This window comes from Gossypium raimondii, chromosome 3 (assembly GCF_025698545.1).
Source record: "Gossypium raimondii isolate GPD5lz chromosome 3, ASM2569854v1, whole genome shotgun sequence".
NCBI lineage: Eukaryota > Viridiplantae > Streptophyta > Magnoliopsida > Malvales > Malvaceae > Gossypium > Gossypium raimondii.
Genome location: NC_068567.1, coordinates 53,596,988 through 53,618,923, shown reverse-complemented (window position 1 = coordinate 53,618,923; position 21,936 = coordinate 53,596,988). Strand labels below are relative to the sequence as shown.

The 21,936-nt window shown below is 32.2% G+C and overlaps 1 protein-coding gene, 1 long non-coding RNA gene, 1 other non-coding gene and 1 pseudogene across 3 annotated transcripts; 3 read left to right on the top strand and 1 right to left on the bottom strand.

The window, feature by feature from the left end:
- Window positions 1-5,695: 5,695 nt before the first annotated feature.
- LOC128039980 (uncharacterized) lies at window positions 5,696-6,658 on the top strand. The gene is made up of 2 exons (XM_052628934.1): window positions 5,696-6,095; window positions 6,192-6,658. The coding sequence occupies exons 1-2, from the start codon at window positions 5,696-5,698 to the stop codon at window positions 6,656-6,658; spliced, it is 867 nt and encodes a 288-aa protein (XP_052484894.1).
- Window positions 6,659-11,870: 5,212 nt separating this feature from the next.
- On the bottom strand, window positions 11,871-13,404 carry LOC105794704 (non-functional NADPH-dependent codeinone reductase 2-like; annotated as a pseudogene).
- Window positions 13,405-14,832: 1,428 nt separating this feature from the next.
- Window positions 14,833-14,906, top strand: TRNAI-AAU (transfer RNA isoleucine (anticodon AAU)). The gene has a single exon. It is a non-coding gene; the product is annotated as a tRNA-Ile (tRNA).
- Window positions 14,907-18,145: 3,239 nt separating this feature from the next.
- On the top strand, window positions 18,146-19,001 carry LOC105796210 (uncharacterized). The gene is made up of 2 exons (XR_001134382.2): window positions 18,146-18,442; window positions 18,581-19,001. It is a non-coding gene; the product is annotated as an uncharacterized LOC105796210 (long non-coding RNA).
- The last annotated feature ends 2,935 nt before the right edge of the window (window positions 19,002-21,936 follow it).

The following is a 21,936-nucleotide window of genomic DNA, read 5'->3' as shown; positions in this document are numbered from 1 at the left end:
TTTATATTTAAGATTAAGATAATTTTTTATTAAATTCATTTTCGATTTATTCTTTTACCTATTTCGATTTAAATGGGTAATTTGATTCAGTTTCGATTTTAACAATTTAAACCGAATAAAACCGATTCTTTTAAACATTTAAAAATATTTTTACATATACTCAACACAATGTAAAATAACTGAAACATAAAAATAAAACTCAACCCCAAATTAATAATTACAATTCCAATTTTATAATTAATTTAATTATAATTTATTAACTTTGATGTATATACATAAATAATTTATTTTTAAAAAATCTAAAAGGTAAAAAAAAAAAAAAAATCGATAAAACTAAATTGAATCAAATCAATGAAATTCGATTTGGTTTTTCGATTATAATTTAAAATTTAGTTTATTCAATTATTGCAATAAAAATTAAGCTGACAGAATTGGCCCAACGCATACCCCTAATTCCTTTTATTATAAATATTTTTAAAATATAGTTTTTTCATTGATATGAAACTTTAATGTCAAGACAATTTTAAGCCATATACGTTAGATATGAATACACTTGAATTTATACTTATAATGTAATGACAAAAAATTTTAATTTTACATATTCACAATCTTAAGTTAATATAAAGTTTACATGTAACAAATTTGACCAAAACATGAACAAACCATAACCTGTGGATTAATTCAAGTATTTTTTAATAATAAAATTATTGAAATTCATTAATATTATCTTGTTGAAAATGATTCTGACTACAGGAGCATTGTAGGTTTTTTATAAAATTAACTCTAAAAAATTAAATAATTAATTAATTTTTGATAAAATACGAAAATGACCTAAAATTTACAGTAAAAGTTGATAGAGCCAAAATGTTTGGCGCCATCAATACTTTGGCGCCACCAATATGCCACATCAGTAATCAAAATAAAAAATTCAATTTTTTGGTGGAGCCATGTAGGATGGCACCACCTGTATAAATATTAAAGAAATATTACGATTTTTGAAAAAATGAGATGTTTTAAGTAAATTTACCTTTTTCTATTACTTTTTTCAACACCCTATTTGTTGCATATTCCAACACCTTTTTCCTTTTTTTTTGTTTTTCATTTTACCTTTTTCATATTTTTTATTTGTTTGTCCTTTTCGTTTTTATTTGTTTTTCTTTATTTACTTTCTCAGCTTTTTATTTATTTATCCTTTGTTTTTTTTATTAAAGATAAATTTCATTTGTTCTATTTTTATTCACTCGTTAAAGATAAATTTAATCGTAACTTTAATAATTTCGAGCTTGATTAAATCTAATTTGAACGCTTATAATATGATATATAGATTAGTTGAAGCCAAATTAATATATATTCCTAGTTTTCTCGTGTTAATGCGATTTTTAGTTTTTATTTAGGTGGTGTCAAATTAGTGGAAGACAGATGTATCTTTTTTGTACCCCATAAATGGAACCAAGCATAGCAACAATGCAAAATTAAGCAGAAAGGTCGTCATATTAAAAAAAATTAATATATAAATTTATGAATGTGTCATAAATTAAAAAAGTTATTATTAAAACGTAGAGATCAATTTCATGCAAAAATGAGTTAAAATGGGTTAATAACAACTAAATAGAGATCAATTTCATGCAATCAAAACACGTTGAGTAAAGTAGCGCTTAGCAAGAAAAAATGAGAAAGTAAAATGAATTTTTTATTTAATTTATAATTAATTTTACTATTTCGTTGATCCTCAATGAAGTGTGATCCGTATTTGCTCCAGAAGACATTTTAATATCTGCATAATTTTAAAAAAAATACATAAATTAAATATAGTTAATTATTATATTCAATAACTATAAAATATAAAATACAAAATACAAACTATAAATACCTTGCTAGTTTTTTTCCTCTTTTCTTCTTTCTCTTCTTCTACAAAATATTTGAAGGGAAACAAAAAACCCACCTTCTTAAATAGGGACATTCTTCTTCTCCTCTTCTTTTTTTTTTTTAACTAACAATTATTAGGCATTATAAACTTAATTGACATCGTGACGTTATTGACACGATGTGATCAATTATAATATATATTTTAAATTTTTAATATATATATTTTTAAAAGTCAAAGTTTTTTAACAAATAAATCTTTTTTGTTTTTTTCAATAAATTCAACTTTCACCTTTTTCTCATTTTTTATTTTTGGTCCTCCGTTTTTATTTATATTAAAAATATCCCTTTAATTTTCTTGATTTCATATTACATAAATTATTTAAAGTTTTTTATAAAACTAACCCAAAAAATTAATTAATTACATAAATGACCTATTTTTATAAAATATGTAAATAACCTAAAATCTACAGTAAATATACAAATATACATAAAATATTATAAAACAAATAAAAATAATAAACAAATAAATAAAGAAAGAAAGAAAGAAAAATAAAGAAAAACAAATAAATAAATAAAGGACAAGCAAATAAATAAAAAACTGAAAAAGTAAATAAAGAAAAACAAATAACAAATAAAAAAATCAGAAAAAGGAAAAAATGAAAAACAAATAAAAAAAACAAGGAAAAGGGTGTTGCAATCAGGTGAGACGAAATTATTTGGCTCTATCAGGAAAATGTAAATTTGTTTAAAACCCCCCATTTTTTCAAAAATCGTATTATTTTCTTAGTATTTATACAGAAAACGCCATTCTATATGGCTCCACTAAAAAATAATTTTTTATACCAATTGTTGATGTGGCATGTTGGTGGCTCCAAATATTTTGGCTCCTATAATTTTTACTGTAGATTTTATGTTATTTTCGTATTTTATCAAAAAAAATAGGTCATTTAGGTAATTAATTAATTAATTTTTGGGATTAGTTTTATAAAAAAAAACCTATTACTCGACCAAATATTGTCTTTGCTGTCAACAAAGTGTGTCAATTTATGCATAAGCCACTTCACCAGCATTTTAAGGCAGTTAAAAGGATCTTAAGGTATCTACAAGGCGCTCTTGTTATGGTATCACCTTCAAGGTTACCTCTCATTTATCTCAAGAGGGATACTCTGATGCTAGTTAGGGAACTGATCTGGATGACAGGAGGTCCACAACAAGTTTTTGTGTCTTTCTAGGAAGTAATTTGGTGTCGTGGGGTTCAAGGAAGCAGCAAGTTATCTCTTGTTTCACTACAGAAGCTGAGTATAGGGGCTTAGCTCATGCTACAACTGAAATCATCTGACTTGAGTCCTTGTTGGCTGAATTACAAGTTAGTATTGATGGTCAAGCTACTATCTGATGTGATAATTCAGGAGCAGTAGCAGTGTCAGCCAACCTTGTACTGCATTCCAAATTCAAACATGTTGAATTGGACCAGTTTTTTGTTGGCTTTTTTATTTAAATAACCCAAATAATTTAATTAAGTACCAAAATGACCCACTTTTTTAATTAAACACCAAAATGACCTGAAATCTACTGTAAAAGTTGGTGGAGCCAAATTATATGGCGCCACCAACTTGCCACGTCAGCAGAGAGCATTAAAAAATAAATTTTTTGGTAGAGCCATGTAAAATAGCGTCCCTGTATAAATACCATGGAAATACTACAAGTTCTGGAAAAATAGGGGACTTCAAAACAATTTTCCATTTTCTGGTGTAGCCAACTTAAATGGCGCCACCAGACCAGACCTGACACCCTTCTTTTATTTTTTATTTTTTACTTTTTTATTAAATTTTGTCTTTTTCTTTAAATTTATTTCTTTTTTTAAGTTTTACATTTTTCTTATTTTATTTATTTATTGTTATTAATTTAAAAAAATTTGAAATGTATATTTGAAATGTTTTATAATATATATTTTTAAAATTTTAAATATTAATTTTAAATTATTTTTAAATTTTAAATATTATTTTTCAAATTATGTCTTATAAATTTTAAAAATATATTTTTAAATTAATTTTTCTAAATTTTAAATTTTAAATATATTTTAAAAATATATTTTAAATTTTAAATATATATTTTGAAATTATTTCTTATAAATTTTAAAATATATATTTGAAATTATTTTTTAATTTTAAATATTATTTCTAAATATTAAATATATTTTAATAATATTTAAACATTTAAAATTTTAAATAAAATTTTTATAAAAATCTTTTAAAAGGTTTAAATGTCTTTAAAATAATTAAAATCATAATTTAAAAATTCTGAAAAATTGAGGGACTTTAAAAATAATTTTTCAATTTCTGGTGAAGCCATTCTTTATGGCTCCACCTCTTGGTTCTCTACCATATATATAATGGTGAAATTATTGTCTTCACTAGGAGAGTTAAAAAAATCTATTCAAGATGAATAATGAGGTGTTTTTGGTGTATGTTATTTTTTTATGGTGAAATTATAGAAAGTGATGTTGGTTGTGTATTTCAAGGTCGGCAAAGAGTAGGTTTGTGATTCAAAAAAAATGTGGAGCTAGCAGAAATGAAAAGGAAGATCAGTGCGAAAATAGCTATCTGTTGTAGAAGGGCGATGTCCAATTTATTTTTCAAGTTTCCAGTCTCTAAAGATCCGTTCAAATTTTGTGAGATGTAGCTGTTAGATGATGATGACTTAGGCACTATGATGGAAATATGGTGGCCGACTGGGAGTGAGAACCTCCAACCAATTGAATTATTTGCCGAGTTAGCAAACTTAGAGCCTGTTGAGAATGTTAGTTCAATAAGTCAACATCACGAATTTGACTTTGATCTTAATGTTGGATGGACAGACCAATTAGAATGTGAAGCGACATCACAGATGCCTAAAAATTCTAATTATGGTGGGAGTTTGTAAAACAACCCTACCCCCAGTCCCCATTTACAAATACATCCAGAGGTGATAATAAGCACATAGGCAAATGTCAGAGAAATGACCAATAATGGTGAAGATTCTAATCAAGACGTTGAAGATTTTAATGACCCCAATGTTGATAAGGTTCCGGACGACATCAATGATGAAGGCCCGGAAGAGGTTGAAGATGTTCACGACCTTTCATTTAGTAACCCAAGTCGTGGCATTATTTTACGAAATGAACCTGGGGGCGACATGTTGAACGTAGATCCAGATGCAGCGTATGCATTCGAGTTTCTTGAGTACGCCAATATAGTACTTGCTCATAGATTGACGATAACTTCACAGTTCGAGGAGTTATTCGTTGAGCAACAGTTCGAGAACAAGGCGGACTGCGTGTTTACCATCAAACAATACAATATGAAGTTGTCGATTGATTACAAGGTTGTCAAATCTACACCGACATTATATGTTGGGGAATGTTGGAGAGCCAGCGATGGGTGTGGTTGGCGAGTTCGAGCTGCATTTATACAGAGGACTCAACAGTGGCAAATACGAAAATTAGAAGGGCGTCATACATGTAGTGTCGCACGTATGTCTCAAGACCACCGGAAATTAGATGCCAAAAATATTTGCAACTGCATCATGCCACTAGTGAAAGATAGCACAATCATCCCTGTGTCAAAATTGATTGCAAACATGCAAGCTCGATTTTAGTACAAAGTTTCGTATAGGAAAGCGTGGTTGGTGAAACAAATGGCTATGCAACAATTGTACAGCGACTGGGATGAGTCATACAATGAACTTCAGGGTTGGATTTTAGCAATGGTGGAGTACATCCCAGGAACTATCGTGGACTTGCAACGTTGCCTTATGAGGCCCTAATAGACAAGTTGAACTGGAGAGAAGAATGTTTCGTCGACTGTTCTGGACTTTCGATCCATGTGTTAGAGCCTTTCCCTACTGCAAACCACTAGTGCAAGTTGATGGAACATGGCTTTATGGAAAATACAAGCAAATACTTCTGATTGTGGTTGCACAAGACGGTAACGAAAATGTACTATCGATCACTTTTGCCATCGTAGAGACTGAGAACTCTAAATCGTGGGCGTATTTCATTCAGAACTTACGGAGACATGTTGTCAGGCAAGACAACATTTGCATTATCTCCGACAGATCGAAGGGTCTTGTTGCTGATATTCGACAATCTGAGGTTCCATGGAGGCCCGTCTATTGTATTCGTCACATCGCTGTCAACTTCCACAATCAGTACAAGAATAAAGACTGGCGCAAACGAATTGTGAACATGGGTAAAAATATCGTATTTAAATTCATATTTGTAATTATTTCGAGTCCATTTCCTAATTTGAATAGTAGCATAACTTAAAATTGGAATATATACGTAGGATACGAGCTGGAAGCACACTGTTTCAGACATAAGTTGGCGAGGTTAGATACTGATATGGCGGGGTCCAATCTTTCTCTCAGACAGTGGTTAGGTAGCATAGAGCCGTGGCAATGGGATCAATATTTTGACGAGGGGTACTGGTATAGTCAAATGACAACTAACCTCGTTGAGGCCATTAACTCCGTCTTGAGGCGTACGCGTCACTTGCCAATTTCAGCGGTTTTTTCAGCCACATTTTATTGGCTAGCAATCTTAATGCCAAAAATGGGGTTGAAACAAGCAAAACAGTTAGAGGCAGGACACGTGTACGTCGAAAAAATTAGGGATGCCATGAAAGAAAACGCTCAAAGGGCTAGGTCGATGAATGCAGAACTATATTCCCAAAATTTGGAAACTTTTCGAGTGACAGAGTATACCGGTCGTCGGTCGGGGATCTTGCCACGGTTTTACAGAGTTGATCTTTGAAACAGGCGATGTGAGTGCGGGATGTTCCAAACACTACGTTATCTGTGTGCACATGTGGTTACAGTGTGTGCTACCTATAGTTTGAATGTCGAACAATATATCAACAATATGTACACACTTAAAAGTACGTTGCGTATTTGGGGTAACGAGTTCCCCGTATTAAGGGATGTATCAACATGGAAAGTGTAACCGCCTATGTTCGAGATGTTACCAGATCGGTCACTACATAGAAGAATCAAAGGTAGACCGACAACAATGAAGATTCGGAACGACATGGATATAAGAGAACAAGTCGATCCAAAATGTTGCACCATATATAGAACAGTTGGCCACAATTGGAGCAAATGTCCCCATGGAAACGTCTACACTGGTCAATCTTCACGGTCTGAAAGAAATTAAATGTTGTACCTGATGTTTGCATTTTATGATCTTTTAGAAATAAAGTATGTATTATTTAGTGTTAATTTTTTACTTAAAATTAACAGTTGCAACTTTAAATACTTTAAAAGATATTATAAATTATATAAAAAAAGACTAATATATAAGTTGTGGAATCCTAAACTAATACAAGAAATATTACATAACACTTGAAATTTACATAACTTAAAATTGGAAAGAACTGAGAGTGGTATCGTCGTTCGGGGTATAGTGATTCATAGGCCTTCATTGACGGGGTGGACGTTGAGGTGTAATGTACACATCAGGAAGATCGGCAGCTGGATCGAAGGTGGCCTGAGGCGGGGTGGAGTACATGTTATTACCAAACATATCAAATGATATCGATGGTTGCTCTGGGTGAAATGATCTCGAACAACCTATGTCTGGGTGATATGAACTTGAACCGCCTATGTCTAGGTGATATGAATTTGAATCGGCAATGTCCGAATGATATGAACTGCTCTGCGACTCATCACAAAAAGCGTCAACCCATTGGTTCGATGTGTTCAAAGGTTGGTTCTCCGAGTTGGGCTCCACCATATGTTGATCCTCTAGCTCCCCCATAGGTTGATTTCCACGTCTGTAACCATGACCCGGTACTATCATAAGTTGTCCACCATATAAATAAACACCCTATCGAGTCATGTACCACTGCATGTATTCAGTCGATGGACTAAAGTCAAACATGCACGAGTGCATCTCAGGCCGCCTGTCGTACCGGACATTCCATAGTGCTACAAAAGATTGATGTTCCACACTCTAATCTGTTGTATGTTTCCCCTTCATGGTCTTACCGAGGACTTCATCAAATTGTTTTGGCTCGACCGGCACAAATTGTCTACACCCAAATTGTCGCATAACTCGATCACCGTTGTACCACTCAATGGTTGAAAAGTTGAGCACCGACATGTTAATGCACCACATATGGGCTTCAGCGTGAACCCACTGAGGAATAATGGGTGCAATGTTCATTGCAGAATACGGCATCCACAAGAACTACACAATATAACATAATGAGTCAAGTCACATCACATACTGCAAGTGGATAAGTTAAATCAACGTTACTTAAACCATATAAATATATATTACTTTCTCTCCGGCATACGCCTTTATCATTTGGCGGTAAATGATTAACGTTTGGATCGCATCAATTCCCAGAGACGTGACCCATCTGAAACTGAAACAAACACGTTAGCAGTTAAACTTTGGAAAATATTATCCACACTTATGAGCCGTTAAATGTTAAGTATAATTTTGTTTTTACCTATTTATAACTGGCCACGAATATGGTTGGTGCCTAACAGCAGCTAGAAACGGCATCCTGTATAAAGCCCAAGACTGCAGCAGAACCAGACAACCAGCCATGTTACTAACCCCATGTTTTGTTGCTCGGCAAAGCTCATAGTACAATGCGGTCAACACTGCCGATCTCCAACTGTAACTACCAGCATGAGAAAAATCCTCCAATAGAGGCAAGTACTTTAAGTGGACCCTATTAGACGTGTTGTTTGGCATAAATACCCCCCGATCAACTGCATAATATAGGCTCGCGCAGCACACATCACCTCGTACTCAGTGGCAGTGCTCGATAACTCCTTAAAATTTACTCTTAACCATTTCAATGTCAAGCATGTGAAATTACGTTCCCTATCATTAGGGGACCGTCCAAGCAATCTGTGGCATAGTACTGAAGGTTCCAACACATTGCTTCGACCCATGACCACAACACCGTCAACTCGTAACCCAAGTTGCGTAGCGACGTCTTCCAATGTGATAGTGCACTCCCTGCACGGCATAATGAAGGTGTGGGTCTTCGTACACCACCGCTTAACCAAGGCGATATTAAGTTCGACCTCAGGTCAAACCTCCGGATCAATGCGACGTCCCCAAATCCCGCCATCTGTAAGTATGACATGATCCGCTCATCCGGATCGTACTTGAGAAAATGAAACCGCGACCTCAAAACCCGATAACCATCCTGTATGGTAATTTTTTTTATAAAAATATGATAAATCAATTATCTATATAATTTAAACATAAAATTATATATTGAAGACTAAAATTGAAAGGTTGAGAAAACAAAAACATCACACTTATACTATACGAATGTAGCCATCTAAGTATTTTTTATTTAAGTTAAATTAAATAAGTAATAATATATTAATAATAGAATGAAGATTTGTCATAAAATATTAATCATAGTTAAGCATTAAATCTAAATGCAACTATATAACAACAAAAAGTACATAAAAATAATAATAATATCCTAAAAACTATAGGTTGTATGGGTAAATACAAAAATAAAAAAAAACTTATTTTATATTGAATTCATATCTATAATAATATATAGAGTTTTACATATAATATAAACTAGGCATATTCAAACTCGAAAATTTATCTTACATACGAGAACTTTTATCTTACATATAATATATAGACTTAATTTTTTAATATGTTCAAAATTTTAATATATTTAAATATATTCAGTTATTAAAATTTTAAATTGGTTATACTCAACATTTTCTTTTAACATATTTAAAAATTAATATATTTAATTTTTTACGTTTTTTAAAATTTTAAATATATTAAAAATTATTTTCTCTTTTCCTATTAAAAAATTATTAAATATATTAACATTTTAAAATATATTTTTAAAAATATATTGAATATATTATAATTTTAATTTTGGTTATACTTAACATTTTAATATATTTAATTTTTTAAAATATATTAAATATATTAAAATTAGCTATACATAACATTTTTAATATATTTAATTTCTTTAAGTTTTAAACATTTTAAATCTATTAAGAAAATCTTTTTGTCTTTATCTATTAAAATATATATTAAGTAGATAAATTTATGAATGTGCACTAAAATTAAAAATTAATATATAAATTTATAAATGTGTCCTAAAATTAAAAATTATAACCAACACATACATATTAATTTCATGCAAGAAAGTAGTTAAAAGGAATAATAATAACTAAATAGAGATCACAATCATAAATCAAAACACGTTGAGCAAAGTCGTGCTTAGCAAGAAAAAAAGAGAAACTAAAACGATTTTTTATTTAATTCATAATGAATTTTAGTGTTTCGTCGATCCTCAATGAAGTGTGATCTATATCTCCAGAAGACATTTTGATATCTGCATGATATAAAAAAACACATAAATACAATATAAATAATTATTATATTACAATAACTATAAAATATAAAAAAATTAACTAACTTTAACTTTTTTTTTCTCTTTTTCTTTCTTCTAAAGGGGATCAAACCTCCCTTATTTAAGATTGATTTTTTATTTAATATTTAATCTCATCAATCTCATGTCTAGTCACATTACTGACATGATGTGATCTTATAATATATATTTTAACTTTTAATTTAAATTTTACTTTTTAATATATATATTTTTAAATAAATTTATTTTTAACAAATAAATCTTTTTTAACAAATATTTCTTATTTTAATTAATTCAAATTTCACTTTTTAAATAAAATATTATTTTTAACTTTTAAATAGAATTTAAAAATGGTTTGAATATCTTGGCTTTTTTATAAAAATAACACAAAAATTTAATTCATTATCAAAATAACTCATTTTTAATTAAACACGAAAGTGACCTGAAATCTACACAGTAAAAGTTGGTAGAGCCAAATTAAAAAATGGGTAATTTTGATAAATAATTAAATTTTTGGGTTATTTTATTAAAAAGCCAAATATCTTTAAAATAATTTAAAAATCATAATTTAAAATATTATAAAACAAATTAAATAATATTTAAAATATTAAAAACTAATAATAAATTTGAAAGGTCATATCTTTAAAATATTTAAATATTTTATATTATTAAAATATATATTTAATATTTTAAAAATAATATTCAAAATTTTAAAAATAATTTAAAATAATATTTAAAATTTTTAAAATATATATTATAAAACATTTCAAATATACATTTCAAATTTTTAAAATTAATAACAATAAATAAATAAAATAAAATAAGAAAAAATATAAAACTTAAAAAAAGAAAAAAATTTAAAGAAAAAGACAAAAGTTAATAAAAAACTAAAAAAATAAAAATAAAAGAAGGGTGTGGTGGGGCCATTTAAGTTGGCTCCACCAGAAAATGAAAAATTGTTTTAAAGTCCCCCATTTTTTCAGAACTTGTAGTATTTTTATAGTATTTATACAGGTGGTGCCATTTTACATGGCTCCACCAAAAAATTAAATTTTTAATGCTCCCTGCTGACGTAGCAAGTTGGTGGCGCCATATAATTTGGCTCCAACTTTTATTGTAGATTTCAGATCATTTTGGTGTTTAATTAAAAAGGTGGGTCATTTTGGTACTTAATTAAATTATTTGAGTTATTTAAATAAAAAAAAGCCTTTTTTGTTCGAGAGAAAGTGAGAGCAAGAGGCAAATTGATGGGTGGTCATGTTCCAGCACAAGACCAGATTGCAAATGTCCTTACCAAGCCTCTGCACCGTTTTTCCATAAATTCAAATTTAGTCTTGGTGTTGCTAGCAAATATGAGCAACAACAACATGTTCAACATCAAAACTGCCAGGTATGAAGGCAGCTAACTGAAGTATGGTGCTGCAGCTTCAAGGTTCAAGTTGAGTCGTTCAATTAGTAGTTAGTTAGTTAGCAGTTAAGGTTAGTTAAGTGAGTTTGTAATCTGTTAAATCTTCAGTTAGTGTGTTAATCAAGATTCTGTTAGGTTGATTGTTAGTTGATTTCTTTACTGATTCATTAACTCCTCTGTTGTATAAATATATGGATCGGTCCTATTGGGATTTCATAAAAGATAAGAGAACTCCGAGTAATCAGAGTACAGAAAGTGGAAGGTGAAAGTAAAACTAACAGGGAAATGGAAGACAGGAGAGTGGAGACAATTGTGTGGAAATATTGTATACCAAATCAAATTTCTCCATCCCAAAGTTCCTCCAGTGTCTTGAAAGGACCGTTTTCGGAGACGAAAGCTTCTGCCTGGATGCCTCGGCTTTGTGGGATGTGTTGGATCATTTTCAGCTCGTCCTCACTCAATGACCAATCCATTATCTCAAGGTTTTGCTTCATTCTCTCTGCGTTGAAACTCTTCACTATTAGAATCACCCCTTCCTCATACGCCCATCTTAGACATACCTGGTTTTTGGTTTAGTATTTTAGTACTCAACTTTCATCTAAATTTCCTAAAACAAAAAAGACGAAGCTAGTTTTGCTTCTGTTTTCTGGATGAAAAACGCACCTGAGCCACGGTCTTCCCTTTTACTTTGGCGATTTCCTTGAGCACCTCACACTCCATAACTCTATTGCTGCCCCACTTGGTTCCTACGGCTCCCAATGGAGAGTAAGCTTGCAAAAGGATCCCATTTCCATGGCAGAAGTCTTTCAGCTTCTTTTGTTGCCACAGAGGGGTCAATTCCACAAATGCTTCAAAACTCAAACAAAATTGAAGGCTAACTGTGTCAGAGAGAGAAAGAGCGAGTTACTTGATTAACAACCGGAGGGATCTTTGCGATTGACAAAACATCGGCCACCTTTTTGCATGTAAAATTGCTAAGACCGATAGATTTGGTGAGCCCAAGCCTCTGGCAATCTTCCATGGCGGCCCATACGGAACTGAAATCCATAGGGAATAGATCATATTCCTTACCCCCTGACACCCCTTCCTTCCTTTGTTTTAAGCATATAGGCCAATGAATGAGATAAAGATCTAGATAGTCCAACTTCAGATTCCTGCACTTCAACAACCATTCCCTGTCTTCAGCTCAACAAAAGATAGAAAAAACAAAAAAGGGGAAACAAATATTTGATTTTACTGTAAGCTTGTCTTGAGAGCAGGAAGAACAAGATCTCCATAAGCTTGGGTGCACCACAGCTTGGAAGTGATGAAGAGCTCGTTTCGAGATTTGATTAAGCCAAGCGAGAGTGCTTCAACGATTGCTTCACCCAAAGGCTGCTCTGACCCATACAGAGAAGCTGTATCGAAGTGCCTATAACCCAGTTTGATTGCTTGAAGAACAGCTTGTTTTGTGACAGTAAAAAAATCTGATCCTTCAACTATCTCCGATGCGGTGCCAAATCCCACAACCGGCTTCTTTGCCCACTCCACCTCAAAACATAATCTGGAATACTCCCCATATTCTTTTTAACAACTCAAAAAGGAAGAAAAAGAAGATTTTCTTTTGCTTCAACCCTATATGTGAATATGGATAATGAGAGAGCCTGAGGTAGTCAGTTTCTTTGGATGGAAAACTTGCGGCGAAAAATAGACTTGAATCTTCTCAAAAAGAAAATTCAACTTGATTACTGAATTTAAGGCATTAAATGAGGCTTAATGCTAAATAGGGGTGTTCATTCGGTTAATCGACCCGAACCCGAAATTACTATAACCGAATTAATTGACTTTCCAAAAATTTTAACCGTTAATCGAACCGATTTTTTTAAAAAAAAATTAACCGAATCGAAATTTTTTCGGTTAATAATTATGTATTTTTTATTTTTGGTTAAAAATTACCTAAATTACCCGAATTACCCGAATTAACCGAATTACCGAAAAATACTCGAATTACCCGAATTTTTTTATTTTTTATTTTTAAAATTTAAAAAATTTATAAATTATTAAAGTAAGTTGGGTTTTAGACTTTAGTAAATTGGGTTGTCTTTTAGTTTTAGTTTTAGTTTTATTAGATTGGGTAATTGGGTAAACTTTAGTTTTAGTTTTATTGGGTTGGGTAATTGGGTTGGGTAATTGAGTTTGGGCTGGGTTGGATAATTTTATTTATTAATTTTTTCAGTTAATCAAAAATTTTCGGTTAACCGACCGGTTTCGAACCGAATTAACCGTTAACCGAAAAATCATAAAAAAATTAACCGACCTCCGACCGAAAAAATTCGGTTAACCGACCGATTAACCGAATTCGATCGGTTAACCGAATTTTTTCGGTTTTACCCGAATTATGCACACCCCTAATGCTAAATTTTGCCCTATGTTTGCTTTTTTATTTTGGTATTTAACCCTTTTTTCCAGATTACTAGTTAAGCTATTATTTTTCTTTTTCGGTTCAGCCTTTTTTTTTACAACATTGTTAAAAAAAATCAATTATCTGCTTATCAAAATGTATCATGTTAACACATCCAATCAATTAAAATGTATAATGTGACAATTCAATTTATTTAAAATAAAAACATTGGCTCTCCATTGACTGGATGTTGTCTATGGTTGGTCGTCCTTGGCCAACCATTGACCAATGTTGACCACTATTGATCCATGTTGGCTATCATTGACCAACTGTTTATCATTCATGTGGCATTGTTAGAACACGCCGCATCACATTTTTAAAAATATTATATTAATATATTGCTTAAAAATATAAAAAATTATAATTCAAAAAAATAAATGTTAAAAATGTTTTTATAAAATTTAAAATATATAAATATAAATAGGGATAAATAGGAGAATAAGAGAATAGAGAATAGGGATACTTTTCTAAAAAGGAAATACCGATATTGTTTTTAAGATGTATTTCTCTAACCTACTTTTTAAGCAAATGTGAATAATTTAAGCTATAAAATTTACTTCTCTTTACTAAATAAAGCCTTTGGATTAATGTATATCCAAACATTATTTAAATACACCATGTCCATACACAATTTCCGATCCAAATTGCTTGACGGTTTTGTAACTGCTAAATATATTAATTACAACGTGTTGATATCAACAGGCCTATTAGCTCAGTTGGTTAGAGCGTCGTGCTAATAACGCGAAGGTCGCAGGTTCGAAACCTGCATGGGCCATTTGATTTTCTTTTTCTTTGGGCTTTGTGTTTTCTTTTTGCTAACATTTCGGGCTTTCGCTAATTCTTGGACTCTTCCCCGCCCCCTTATTTAACAACATATATATATTTTGGGCTTGAGGATTAGGATTTATATTATTCATGATTTTAAACATATATTTGTAATTATTATACGAATATTACACCATTAATTAATATCAAAATAGTGTATTAATTAAGTATTTGTTTTACAAAACTTTAGAATATATATAAACTATTTTTCACAAATATCAACTTAATTAATTCTATTAAATATCTTTTTTTAAAATTAAAATAAATAAGATATACATTTTTTACCTACTTAAGCTAACATTAGATCAATTAATTTGTGTTCTATTCGTACATTTTTTTCATGTGATAATCGTATTTGAAGTATTTTATATTTTATAATTTTTGGGTACTGGCCTATCAATGGCCGGCCAACTTTATGTAAAAATAATAATTTTACATTTTGGGCTGTCATTAGCCGGCACTAGTATACGAAAAAATTTTAAAAAAAATTATTTTTTTGGTGGCCTACCAATGGCCGACACGACCTTTATGTAATTTTTTTTTTACATTTTGGGCTGTCATTGGCCAACACCAGTATAAGAAACAATTTAAAAAAATATATTTTTGGTGGTGGCCTGCCAATGGCCGGCACCACCTTTATGTAATTTTTTTTTACATTTTGGGCTGTCATTTGCTGGCACCAGTATACGAAAAAATTCAAAAGAAAAAATTTGTTTGGTGGTGGCCTGCAAATAGCCGGCACCACCTTTATGTAAATTTTTTTTTACATTTTTGGCTGTCATTTGCTGGCACCAGTATACGAAAAAATTAAAAAAAAATTTGGTGGTGGCCCGCCAATGGCCAGCACCACCTTTATGGAATTTTTTTTTACATTTTGGGATGTCATTAGCCGACACCCATATACGAAAAAATTTTAAAAAATTTTCTTCTTTTGGTGGTGGCCTGCCAATGGCCGGCACCACCTTTATGTAAAAAAAAAAGTTTACATTTTGTCATGTCATTCGTCAGCACCAATATACGAAAAAATAATTTTTTTGCCAATGGCCGACATCACCTTTATGTAAAAAAAATTACATTTTGGGCTGTCATTTGCCGGCACCAGTATATGAAAAAATTTAAAAAATTTTTTTTTTTTTTGGTGGTGGCCTGCCAATGGCCGGCACTACCTTTGTGTAAAAAAAAACATTTGGGGCTGTTATTTGCCGGCACCAATATACGAAAAATTTAAAAAAAAAAATTTGTTGGTGGCTTGACAATGGCTGACACCACCTTTATGGAAAAAAAATATATATTTTACATTTTGGTCATCATTGGTAGTAATAAAGAAACTAAAAATTTGAAATTTTTTTTTTGGTGGTGGCCTGCCAATGGCCGACACCACCTTTATATAATTTTTTTTTTTACATTTTGGGTTATCATTGGCCAACCCCAGTATACAGAAAAATTTGAATATTTTTTTGGTGGTAGCCTGCCAATGGCCTGCACCACCTTTATGTAATTTTTTTTTTTACATTTTGAGCTATCATTTGTCGACACCAGTATACGAAAAAATTTTAAATTTTTTTTAATGATGGACTGCCAATAGTTGCCACCACCTTTATATATATATATATATTACATTTTGGGCTGTCATTTGCCAACGTTAGTATACAAAAAAATTAAAAAAAAATTCGAGGTAGCCTACCAATGGCCGGCACCACCTTTATGTAAAAAAAATTTACATTTTTGGCTAACATTGGCCAGCACCAGTATATGAAAAAATTAAAAAAAAAATTTGTGGCCTAGTAATGGCTGATACCACCTTTATGTAAAAAAATATTTTTTTCACATTTTAGGCTGTCATTATCCGGCACCAGTATACAATGTAGCGACCTAAAAATTTGAGGCGCGGGTGCTAGTCAAAGTAATCATTCAAAATATAAAAACGGAGTTCGATTTTATTTGAAAAGGGAGTCGCCACCGATCTTTTTTCTAGCTGTGATCGGACACATTTAAAATTCTCTTTTTAGTAGAAAAATTTATTTTTAAACTTTTCTAAAAAGAGGTAATTTTAGGTTTATGTTAAAATCCAGAGAAAATTAGGGTTCGGGAGTCGGTTACGCGCGAGGAAGGTATTAGCACCCTCGCGACGCCCAAAATTTGTATCTCATTAAACACGCGTTGTCCTAATTTTCAAAAAATAGAAGTTCAATTTAATAGTTAATCGCGATCAGATCAAAATACGAGAATTTTTAAAAACACGAAGATTTTTGAAACAATTAGTTTTTTGAAAACGCGAAAAATTTTTAAAATACGAGAATTTTAGAGATACGAAAATTCTTAAAAATACGAAAATTTTTGAAAACACGGAAATTTTTAAAAAACACGGAAATTTTTGAAAACATGAAATTTTTTGAAACACGAGGATTCTTGAAGACACGAAGATTTTTTAAAACACGGAAATTTTTAAAAATACGGAAATTATTTTTAAAAAACACGAATATATTTTTTGAAACACGGTAAATTTCATTATTATTTTTTGAGACACGAGAAATTTTGGAAACATGAAAACTTTTGAAAACACGATTTTTTTAAAACGTACCGTATTTAACACGAATCGATGATATTCACCCCGACATGGCGATGAAATCGTCGATTTAGTGTCAAATCGATTCGACTTAATATTTAATCGTGATTCTATTAAAACACGAGAAACCTTTTCTATTTTTAATAACATGAGAATTTTTGAATATCTTCATTTTTTTTTTAAAAAGGGCGGCCCGTATTTAACACGAGCCATCGATATTCACCCAACATAGCGATGAATTCGATGACTTAATATTAAATTGGTTCGTTGCCTTGTGCATTAAAATATTTTTTAATTTTAAAAATGCAAGTAAAATAAATGTGATAATATTTCTAAATATGCTATTTAAAAATACTAATTAAATTGAAATGAAACAATAATTAAATATACAGATTAATTTAAAACGAGGGTAAAAGGATTACCAAAAGCCAAAAGTTATGAGCTTGATCCAACGGGCTACGCAATTCGGGCCTTTTTTTGTTTTTTCTTCTTTTTTTTCTTTTTCTTTTTCTTCCCCTTTTTTCTGGACTGGGCTGGGCTGTTTGTACTAGGCCTGGGGGCTGCACTGCTGGACTGGGTTGGCCTGCTAGGCGCTGTTGGGCTTGGCTCCTGGGTTGGCCTGCTTGATCTGCTGCTGGGCTGCACTTGGGCTGGGCAGTTGGCCTGCTTCTTTTTTCTGCTTTTTTCTTCTTTCTTTTTTTTTGGGGGTTTGGGGCTACTGGTGGGCTACTACTGATGCTGCTGGGTGCTGCTGTTTGGGTCGGATCCGGGTCGGGTCGACCCGATTACTCCTTTTAATTTATTATTTTATTTCTTTTTTCTTTCACTTTTTCCTTTTCTTCTCTTTTTTCTTCTTTTTCTTCTCCAAGCCGAACCCCAGCCTCCTTGCTCTTCCTCACCGTCGCCACTTCCTCCACACGGTGCGATGGTCGCCAGCGTCTCCTCTTCTCTCATTCTTTCTTCTTCTCTTCTTTTCTCTTTTCCTTTTCTTTTTGGTTGCTGTTTTTTCTGTGCTTGCTGTTTTTATATTTTGCTTGTTGCTTTCCTTATTTGTGTAGATGCGACGGTGGTGGAGGTGTCACGGTGAAGGTGCGACGACGGTGGTTGCGAGAGGAGGCTTTTGGCTGCTGTTTCTTGACTGTTTTTGCTGCTATTTTTTTAATTTTTTTCTTTTCTTTGCTGCCAAAACCGAACCCCCCTCTCTTCCTCTCATCTTCTTCTTTTAAATCCTTCAATTTTGTCTTCTTTCCTTTGTTTTCAGGCGGTAAGGGAGCATCATTGGCCTAGGGAGGCTGCTGGAGTAGCTAGAGGTGGGTGGAGCACGCTTGGCTGCCGACTGGCAGATTTGACATGTCCAGGAGGACCAAATTGTAAAGGGTGTAAAGTTTTCAGGGTAAAAATGTAATTTTAGAAAAATATGATGCTAAAATGTAATTTTTAGAAATTTTAGGGGTCCGAATGTAATTTATAATTTTTGTATTTTTTCTGATTTATTATTGCTTTATTAATATTTTTAAAATATAAAAAACAAAACAAAACAATGGGCCAAAGCCCAAACAAGTCCAAACTTAAATTATTTAAAACCCAATCATCCAACCCTACATGCCCACCCATTGGGCCCAATCATTAGGCCCACATTAGGCAAGCCCAAAAAAATCATAATTTTTTTAATATATATAAAATAAAATAAGATAAAATAAATAAAATAAAATAAAAACACGAAGAACGTACCGGACAAAATTCAGTGATTACAGCTGCCCCTCTTTCCTCGTCGCTGTGAAACAGTGATAGAGCAAAGACTTAAAAGCACTGAATTTTGTTCGATTGTCCAAAACCCCTTTTTTTAAAAAAAATAGAGATTGAAAATAGCTCGACGCGCGACCCGAAGCTGAATTCATCTCTCGAGCCATGAGTTGATTTTTGAAAAAACAGAAACTTAAAACACCTCAGCGTGCAACCCGAGGCTCAACTCACCTCTCGCAATATGAGTTGATTTTTAGAAAACAGAAATTGAAAAATACATCGACGTGACTCGAGGCTCAACTCACCTCTCGCAATATGAGTTGATTTTTGAAAAGCAAAAATTAAAAAATACCTCAACATGACTCGAGGCTCAACTCACCTCTCGCAATATGAGTTGATTTTTGAAAAAACAGAAATTGAAAAGAATACCTCGGCATGCGACCCGAGGCTCAACTCACCTCTAGCAATATGAGTTGATTTTTTTGAAAAACAGAAATTGAAAAATACCTCAGCATGTGACCCGAGGTTCAACTCACTTCTCGCAATATGAGTTGATTTTTGAACAACAGAAATTTAAACGAAATACCTCGGCATGACCCGAGACTCAACTCACCTCTGTATTATGAGTTGATTTTTGAAAAACATAAATTGAAAAGAAATACCTCGGCCTACGACCCGAGGATCAACTCACCCCTCGCAGTATGAATTGATTTTTGAAAAACAGAAATTTAAAAGAAATACCTCGGCATGGTCTGAGGCTCAACTCACCTCTCGCAATATGAGTTGATTTTTTTATGAAAAATGTAAATTAAAAAAATACCTCAACAGTGACCCGAGGCTCAACTCACTCTCGCAATATAAGTTGATTTTTGAAAAAATAGAAATTAAAATACCTCAACAGGACCCGAGGCTCAACTCACCTCTCAGATATGAGTTGATTTAAAAAGACATAAATTAAAAATACCTCAACAGGACCCGAGGCTCAACTCACTCTCAGATTATGAGTTGATTTAAAAAAAGACATAAATTAAAAATACCTCAACAGGACCCGAGGCTCAACTCACCTCAGATTATGAGTTGATTTAAAAAACATAAATTAAAAATACCTCAACAGGACCCGAGGCTCAACTCACCTCAGATTATGAGTTGATTTTTTAAAAAAGACATAAATTAAAAATACCTCAACAGGACCGAGGCTCAACTCACCTCAGATTATGAGTTGAAAAAACATAAATTAAAAATACCTCAACAGGACTGAGGCTCAACTCACCTCTATATTATGAGTTGATTTAAAAAAGGACATAAATTAAAATACCTCAACAGTGACCCGAGGCTCAACTCACCTCTCAGATTATGAGTTGAAAAAAGACATAAATTAAAAATACCTCAACAGGACTCGAGGCTCAACTCATCTCAGATTATGAGTTGATTTTTAAAAAGACATAAATTAAAAATACCTCAACAGTGACCCGAGGCTCAACTCATCTCTCAGATATGAGTTGATTTTAAAAAAAACAAAGTGAAAAATATTTCTTGAAAGAAACAGGTTTCAAAAACATCCGTAAAACTAAAAGCCTTCTTCTTCATTGATTCTGTGCAGTTTTCTCCTAGTATTCCTTGCCTACTGGTATACCTATATATGGCATGTATGATGTTATTATGATATGCACATGTTTGTCCTAAATGCTTTTGTGTCTACATGATCATGCAATGCACCGTGGGCTGTTTGTCACGTGCCCCACTTTTGATTTTTGTGAGAGTCCACATTCATTTCCTCAATTCTTGACTTTTCTCTCTAGTTTTGTACTCATCCTCAAGTTTGGTGAGTAACCCACATTTCTTCGTATATCACCCTCTTGCCCCCTGTTGAACTTTTTCTTGCTTTAGGGTCCTTGTATTTATCCAGTTCTCATTCAGGTAATGCTCAACATTCCTTTTGTTTAGAGTATGTCATCTTACTATTTATCATTTAAATGAATCAAACACGATATGCATATAAAAGGCAAAGTAGGCATGAAAGAAATACCTCACATTCATTTTTTTAAAAGCAACAAACGAAGGAAATTGACAAGGAAAGTTTAACAAATAAATTGTCATAAAGAAAAGAAAGCGAATTCAATGGCCAGAAATGCTCTAGATATCCAATGTATGAACTTTCCACGTTTCTTCATCCTGGATCTTTTCGAGCACGGCTTCTTGTGTAGAAGATTTTGAGCTTCTGAGAATGCTTCAAATATTGTAACCTCGCCATTCGACTCTCTGTTCAAGTCGCCTTGCTCCTTAAGTCCGAGGCCACATTGTTAGGACGCCCTTTTGGGTTTTCATCCTAAATTTTTTTGTTTATCAAGACGCCCTTTTCGGGTTTTCATCTTGATTTTTTTTTGTTTGTTTTTTTGTTTTGTTTTTTTTGTTTTTTTGTTTTTGTTTTTTTTAGGCATAATATTTCTTCACAACATCTGAGTTCATTGGATTAGGTAATTCTTTCCCGTCCATCTCAGTGAGAATCACAGCCCCTCCTGAGAATGCCTTTTTTACAACGTATGGCCCATCTCAATTTGGTGACCATTTTCCTCGAAAGTCCTTTTGTATCGGGAGGATCTTTCTTAAAATGAGCCCGCCTTCGCGAAATTCTCTTGGCCGCACCTTTTTATCATGGGTCGTAGTCATTCTT

Coding starts and splice junctions, on each gene's coding strand:
- LOC128039980 (XM_052628934.1), top strand. CDS start 5,696: ATGTTTCGTCGACTGTTCTGGACTTTCGATCCATGTGTTAGAGCCTTT. Junction 6,096..6,191: donor CAAACGAATTGTGAACATGG/GTAAAAATATCG, acceptor ATATATACGTAG/GATACGAGCTGGAAGCACAC.